This window comes from Lycium ferocissimum, chromosome 4 (assembly GCF_029784015.1).
Source record: "Lycium ferocissimum isolate CSIRO_LF1 chromosome 4, AGI_CSIRO_Lferr_CH_V1, whole genome shotgun sequence".
Classification (NCBI taxonomy): Eukaryota; Viridiplantae; Streptophyta; class Magnoliopsida; order Solanales; family Solanaceae; genus Lycium; species Lycium ferocissimum.
Genome location: NC_081345.1, coordinates 43,425,651 through 43,433,387, shown reverse-complemented (window position 1 = coordinate 43,433,387; position 7,737 = coordinate 43,425,651). Strand labels below are relative to the sequence as shown.

The 7,737-nt window shown below is 33.1% G+C and overlaps 1 protein-coding gene across 1 annotated transcript; it reads right to left on the bottom strand.

Annotated features, from left to right (window-relative positions):
• Window positions 1-5,571: 5,571 nt before the first annotated feature.
• Window positions 5,572-6,782, bottom strand: LOC132053137 (GDSL esterase/lipase At1g28610-like). The gene is made up of 2 exons (XM_059444999.1): window positions 6,297-6,782; window positions 5,572-6,071 (listed from the first exon to the last, which is right to left on the bottom strand). Exons 1-2 carry the CDS (start codon window positions 6,583-6,585, stop codon window positions 5,809-5,811), a joined length of 552 nt encoding a protein of 183 aa, XP_059300982.1. The 5' UTR covers window positions 6,586-6,782; the 3' UTR covers window positions 5,572-5,808.
• Between the last annotated feature and the right edge of the window lie 955 nt (window positions 6,783-7,737).

Below are 7,737 nucleotides of genomic sequence, written 5' to 3'. Positions count from 1 at the left end.
AAAAAAACGTCGGGAAATTTTTACCGTGGGTGAAGTATTGGCATTCCCTTGGGTTTAATTCAAACACAAATTACGAGCGAACTTAAGCGATTACAATTTCGAGGAGGAAGAAAGATTACTCCCCGTATGGAGAAAGTGGGATCGTCAAAAAGCGATCAAGAATCGGTTTCTAAATCGTAGTTATTGTTGCTTGTTGGTTTCTATGTTTTTCTTAACTCGTACGATTGTTGTTTCTTATGTAATCTTCCAAGAATATATAACATGTCTTGTGCCGTTTAATAGTTATCATGTAATTTAACATTTATTACTTAGTTAATGTGTGACGTTTATTTAACTTATATTTTATTTTTTATTTCTGTTTGCATATATATACATATTTAATTATTATATGTGTTAAAAAATTTATTGGAGTTATTCACTAAAATTAACTATATGCTTTAAAAATTAAAATCAATAAATTGTTTTTATTAAAAACATGTAGAATACGATTTAAATAGAGGTAACGTCAAACAAAACCCTAAACCGTGGGGAAAAAAATTAATGAAACGTAAAACGTGAGGGATCCACGTTTTACAAAATATATATATATATTTTTTTTTAGTTCAACATTCTCGACAATTGGAAAAAAAAATGTTGGATAACGTGGATCAGCCCACGTTATACCCCTTTTGGTATGTAAATTTTTGACCGCCCCCTTTTAGTTTATACCGTGTATTTTTATACCCTTTTGGCTCCGGACCCTGAAAACAAGCTAAGGGACAATCGTCCTTCGATATTAATGAAATTCCAAAACGTCCCTACTATATTTCATTATTCTGCCTTTCTGGCTTAGCAAGTGGGCAATTAATAGCAAAGGACAAGTTTTTCTGGGCCTCATTTGCTGAAAGAGATGGTATAAAAAAAAGTTTGTAAATCATATTTTGATGGTTGAGTGACGAAGGAGAAGAGATATAACAATGCCGATTGGCTAGCGATGAGGGGGTTAAAAAAAACCAACATATGATCTTAATTTGAACACGCCGCCTACAAGAGTCATATAGACATGATTTCTTATCCCTTTCAAGTTTCAATTAAGATGAATGTGACGTTTATGACTCATGAGTACTCCATACTGCTAAGCACCTTATATGTTGATCTAGATGATAACAAATCTTTAATTGCTCGAACTTAAAAAATAAAAAAAGGCATGAGTATCCGAAGATGGATCAAGTCAATATCATGGTCTTCATTGCAATTTATCCTTTTACGATTGCAAAATTCGTCAACGTAAGATGTCATGTCACAATTCTTATAACTAACTCTTTTACACAAAGCTATCCTAAACTTGATTAATAGCTTGTTTGGCTTAGAGAATTAGGCATATTTGTTTGTATTTAAGTAAAGTGTTAATCTTAAATATTTTGATTGCAGTCACTAAGTGTGTTTATCTTTTTAGGTCTAAATCTTAATCATTCAGATTTAACCATCAAGTGAGTTTTATTTTTATATTTTACAATCATTTATTGAGTTTGAATAGATCTGAATGGTTAAGATATATAATCAAGTTTTATTATCATTAAAATGTCTAATCAAGGAAATCTACACGGTGGCAGTTCACCAATTCCATCAGCTCACCCGATCGTCATCGCCTACCATTATCAACTACTGTTGTCGCCGCCTACCCTACCATCACCCACCATCCACAATCACCATCCTCAACCACAACCATCACTGGCCACTAGTTACAATCATCACCTCCAATCACTGTCACCACAACAATCACCAATCACCACAAACAGCCATCAGTATATACGGCCGACTACCGGTGACATCATTCATCATCACTATTAGCTATCACTATTATATACAACAACTATCAGCCGCCACCACAAACTACCACCACCACCCACTATTGCCAGCTATTATCACCATCAGCTACCACCTACAGCATCATCATTAGCCAACACCATCCCTAATCGACACCCACAACCATCATCACCACCGTTGTTGTATAACTTTTTAAAAATATTGTATTGATATAATATTAGATTAATTTAATATTTTATTATATTTTGTATTTATTAATTTTATAAATAAAGACAAGTTTTATATATTCAAATGTTGAAAAAATAAGCAGTCTTAGTTATTTGGTATTCAAACTCAGATTTCTAAATTTTAATGCACATCTTAATATTCATATGCATATTCAGATTCAAACGTCTTAATCTTAAGAAACCAAATGAGCCTTAATGTGTTTTGCCAAACTTTTGAGATCAAATAAATGTTTTTTAGTAGTGGCGGAAGTGTTTTTCAGAAGCTGAAAAAAGTAGCTCTCACCAGAAGCACTATATGTAAGTTTGACCAAGCACGATTGCTACTAGCTACAATATTGGAAAAAATGATTTTCAATTGATTAGCAAGTTACTACTCTTTAAAATTACTTTTTGGATAAGTACTCTTCTGACAGAATTCATTTCTTTAAAATAAACAAAATTTTAGAGTTTGACAAACAGACTATAAATATATTAAATTCCTTGTAGAAGCATTTCTCATGCAATTTTGTTCCGTTTATAATTACCATATAATAAAGTTAGTTAATGAGAACCATTTTTAGAGTTCCGAAAAGTTTCTCATCTGTTTTATATTCGAAAACGCGCACCTGAAATTTGAACATAACCATAAATAATAGTACTTTTAAAAATAAAAAAAAAATTGTTTTTATTACATGGGGGTAGGGGAAGGAGAAATGAAGAGGAAATTACAATGTGGGGATTCGAACCCTGACCAACAAGGAAAGTTAGGATAAGCTAACCAACGAAATTCTTAGATCCTACTATAAATAAATAATAGTACACAAATGAAATTGAAAAAGAAAAACAAATTTGAAGAAGATAGGAAACAACAGTCCAAATTCATTACTGGGGGCACAAATATATTCCTATTTACTTGATACCTAGAAGAGGGGCGCTAGAGTTAGGGGCATAAGAGGTTCATCCTTTCGCTAGAAAATTACACTATATATATAAGGTCAAAATTATTTTATATATGTATATACTAGTTTCTTCGCATGTATACCGAGTCATGTATGTAAGGATTTTATCTTAATCGATTGTAAAACATAAACAATCTAGCATGAAATCCTATCAATTATTCAGGGTCGTGAACTATATGATTTTTCACGTAAACACATAAACGATAATTTTCAATCAAGAAAAAAGTACCCGAATCCATTATGTTTTTCTTGATCTTGAGGGGGATGCGTAGGGCTGGGCATAAAATACCGAAAACCGAATTACCGAACCGAACCGGGATATTTCGGTATTCGGTTCGGTATCACATTAAAATATAAAATTTAATATTTCGGTTTCGGTATTAAATATTTACAATTATACCGTTCGGGTAATTCGGTAAATACCAAATACCGAAATTGGATACCAATACGTGTACAAATTTAAAGGAGTAAAGGGCTAAAACATTTCGTCCAAAAGAGTGCCCAAAACATTTCGTGTTCAAAGAACCCAAACATTTCAAGTCCATTCGTTTCACAATCTTTTCATATTCTCGAATTAACATAAACTCGCATAATATATTGTCATTTCATTTCACTTCTACAATACCTTCTATGTGTCAAATATTTATCATTGATCAAATTGTTTCAGCCTTAAATCAATTTGATGTCCAATCTTGTGGAAAGAAAGCTAGAAATAATGTTGAAGCTATTGTTGGTTTATGGACTGTTGAAGCCTTAAATCAATTTGATGTCCAATCTTCACTTCGCAGTCTTATTTAAGCGGATCTTATTTGGTTGCCATGCTTTGCTGCAAAAAAAATGGTATTATCGAATACCGTACCGAACCGAAATTTGATTTACTCGATTCCCGAATTAACAGAAGTTTGAAAGTTCGGTATTTGGTATATACTTTCAATTACCGAATACCGAATTACCGAACCCGAACATTAAAAATATCGAACCGAATACCGAACGCCCAGCCCTAGGGATGCGTGATTGTTCTGCTTCTTTAGAAACTCGTTTCTCGCTCTTTTCATTCAACGGTTTCTTTTAGAATAGTGTGTTGATGGAGTATCCGCTATTCCCAATTTAAAGGTAGAGAGAGGACCCATAACTGTGTTGGGGAGTTACAACTCCTTTATCCCACTCTCCATCACGTGAGGAGGGAGTTATACCACAAGTTAACTTCTCAATATATTGATTTAGCTATTTAATATTTATTTAATTTAATTTAGCTATTTAATATTTATTAAATCAATATTAGTTATGTGGCCACAACTTACAATGTAGCACATGTTAGTAGTAATATTATTAAAACTAGATTTTGATCTCGGTAAGTATTAGTGTAGTTAATTAACTATCTTCTCAATCTAAATAATAGGAAATTAGAGGACAAAAGGACATAAAGAAAGCCAACTCTCCACTCATGTCCATTAGTTCCATAGGCCAGCTTTCTATTTATATCCTAATAACTTTCATACGTGTGATCAGTTGTGAGCATCTTGCCGAGTTTTGTATCTCCGGAAAGCTGAATCATGTTTTTTCTCATATAAAATGTTAGTCGAATTATGCAAAGTAGACGAAACTATATATATATATATATCTCTTTAGCACCAACCAAATGTCAGCTTCAGAGAAACATTCATCTATACGAGAGATATCAGTTTCGATACTTCATTACTCCTCATACAATATACGCAAACAGGGGCGGAGAAATACGGCATAAAAGTAGACGAAACTACATATATATATATATATATATATATATATATATATATCTTTAGCACCAACCAAATGTCAGCTTCAGAGAAACATTCATCTATACGAGAGATATCAGTTTCGATACTTCATTACTCCTCATACAATATGGCAATTGGCAAATGTAATATTTCCACAAGATAGGATATGATTTTTCAGGCACCCTTTTTGCTGGACTCAAAAGTATGAAGGAAAAGGAGAAAAAGCTTGTTCCATACAGTTTACTAAAATGCAAGGCTCAAGTAATGAATGAAACCCATTTGGCTCCCATTAAGAGCATCCTCATTTCAAATTTAAAGTATACATTTTCATGTCTTGTATCCAGCATCAAGTGTCATGAAGGGGTCTACATTAACCTCACACTCAATTTCAATGCAGAAACATCAAGGAATGTGTCTTTTGTCAGCCTCTATGTAGTTTTGACTGACATTTCTTTCAACAATAACTACTAGTTTCTCATTACCAGTAGAATCCATGATTATTAGAAGATGCCTTTTGTAGCTTAAGAACCTATAATGCACTATTCTTGGATCACATACAGGAACAATCACCCTTTTTGCAACTAAAACAAGACAGAAGTTGCTCTTGTTTCTTATGAACGCATGTACTACCTTGACAGGATCTCTTTCAACCACAGGCACATACATTTGAGATCGGGCCCGGGTGTGCAAAAGAATGCCTCTCTGTTCAATATATTAGGCATGATGCTTTCAATAACTTTCAATAAAAATTGAAGTTATTGACTCCTTGAGGACAATTGAATAGTCCTTCTCACTTGTATCCGTTTCATTCTTAAATTTCATGTAAATTTCAACACCCATCAATAGCCTTCAAGTTTTGGCTTGACTGCTAAAATTCTTTCACAATAGTAGTCATGAATATAAATGTATCAAAAAAGTAAAGATTTTGGGCTACACTTGTCGCCCTAAGGTTTTGGCTTCACCACTAAAATTCTTCACAACAATAATGAAGACTTTCTCATTACTAGGACAAACTATTCCATTAAAGTCTTTGTGAAAATGAAATAAAGCAAAAATAGGTGGGAAATTCCTAGTCATGATTTAAGAGTCAAAATGGTTTACATTTGGACTCAAACTAGTAGGACATATTTTAGGGAGGGGAGGAAAAGTGAAATTGCCCTCTAAAAGACCTGTGGCTATCAATTTATAGGCAGCTTCTGTAAAATGCATTCCATCCCAACTAGCATATAGTGAAGGGTCACCGCAAATATTTCTTGCTGTTAGATCCCCACATAATTCAAAAAATTTATAATTATATGGCCCTCCTGCTCCACAGCATGCAATTATAGCTCCTTTTGTAAACCCTGTAACAAATTTCGTAATGTTTGGTGTGAAATCGGATAGAATCTTCAATTTTTATGAAATAAAGTTTACATATTTAAAAACGAAATAAAAAGTACTATGAGTCACAATAGTTAACTATTCAAAATATTTAGTAAGTATTTGAAAAAATTGTGGTCAAAGGAAATATCCTTTGACTATCCAAATAGTAACGAAGACAAACAAATTGAAACTGAGGGAGTACGTACCATAGGTGTTTGGGGACACATAAAATTGCATGGCAGCATTGTAGTAGTCAGCATAGATGATTGTAACAGAAGGATGAAGCTCTCTAAGAAGATGAAGTTCCTTCTGAAGAAAATCATTGTAATTCTGCGAAAATTGGTTTAGCCAATTAATACAACCAGTAATTGGATCATAATCTTCCTTATCTGAGAGCATAAATTTTGTTAGAAGAGCTGTTGAGCATCCAATTGGCATACCCCCTGGAACTACCAGTGTGCTTGCTCCTAACTCCATTAGTTCCTGCATCATCATGTACAGTCAAATCTCTTTATAACAACATCATTTGTTCTAATATTTTCTTAACTGCTATAGTCAGAGGCAGATCTGAGATTTAAACTCTATGGGTTCAACCTTTTAGATTTTTAATTTGAACCCTTCATATTTTAAAAGTTATGAGTTCATGTCAACTATTTATTGCAATTTAATTACTTTTTACACAAATTTATGCTCCGCGTCGAAAGTTGGGGGTTCAACTGAACCCCCACCTATCATGCATTCATGCTACATCCGCCACTGGCTATAGTGAGATGTTATTATAGATAACATATAATATAACATAATATGAAAAGATCGGTTTCACAGAAAACATAGTTATTATAATGAAATATTGTTATAGAGGATGACTGTTAAAGGGAGGGGTCTGACTGTATTTAATAATTTTTTTAGAATGTGTGCCGGCCTCACAGTTGTTGTGTCACGGTATTCGTATGTAATAGAAATTTCACAAATCCATATTATGAAGTTTGAAATAAATTTTGGACAGAAACAATAACAATACCAATAATAATAGTAACAGTAACAAACAAAAAAATAGCAATAACAACAGCAACAAATAACAACGATTACAACAACGACAATAACAATAGCCAAAACGCAGCAACAATGACAAAGAATAACAACATCACTAAATGTAACTGTTGTTATTAAATCTGTATTGCAACAAATACTTTGAAACAAGAATAAGTAAAACGAAATCGACGATATTATAAACAAAGAAAATAACTAAATTAGCAGAAACTGGAAAATACTATGAACAGTATGTTAAATTGTATGGAAAAATGTAATCGAGCCAACGACCACAAATACGGTGTCCTTAAGGAAATTATTCCCCTCAATGTACCCGAGGTATTGGAATCTTTCCTCCTCAGATAGAACGATTTACTCACCAAAAAATAAGTCTGCAAATTATGACTATGAACCACTCGAAGGTAGTATATCACACGAAAGTTTTACGAAGTGCGAGAGAAAGAAGGAGGTTAATATCGAAAATTTCGTAAGTAATCATAGTCATTAGAATTTCACGCTATTTTTGGGAAAATTTTTTATTCCCCGGGGGAAAAATTCCAAACCTCCATTAAGGGGTTTTCCCGGCCGGTTGAATTGGGTTTTCATTTTTCCCCTTTA

Bases quoted from the DNA above. Each gene is read 5' to 3' on its own strand.
- LOC132053137 (XM_059444999.1), bottom strand. From the start codon at position 6,585: ATGATGATGCAGGAACTAATGGAGTTAGGAGCAAGCACACTGGTAGTT. The intron at 6,072-6,296 runs GTACGTACTCCC...AATTTGTTACAG, and splicing joins TGTGTCCCCAAACACCTATG to GGTTTACAAAAGGAGCTATA.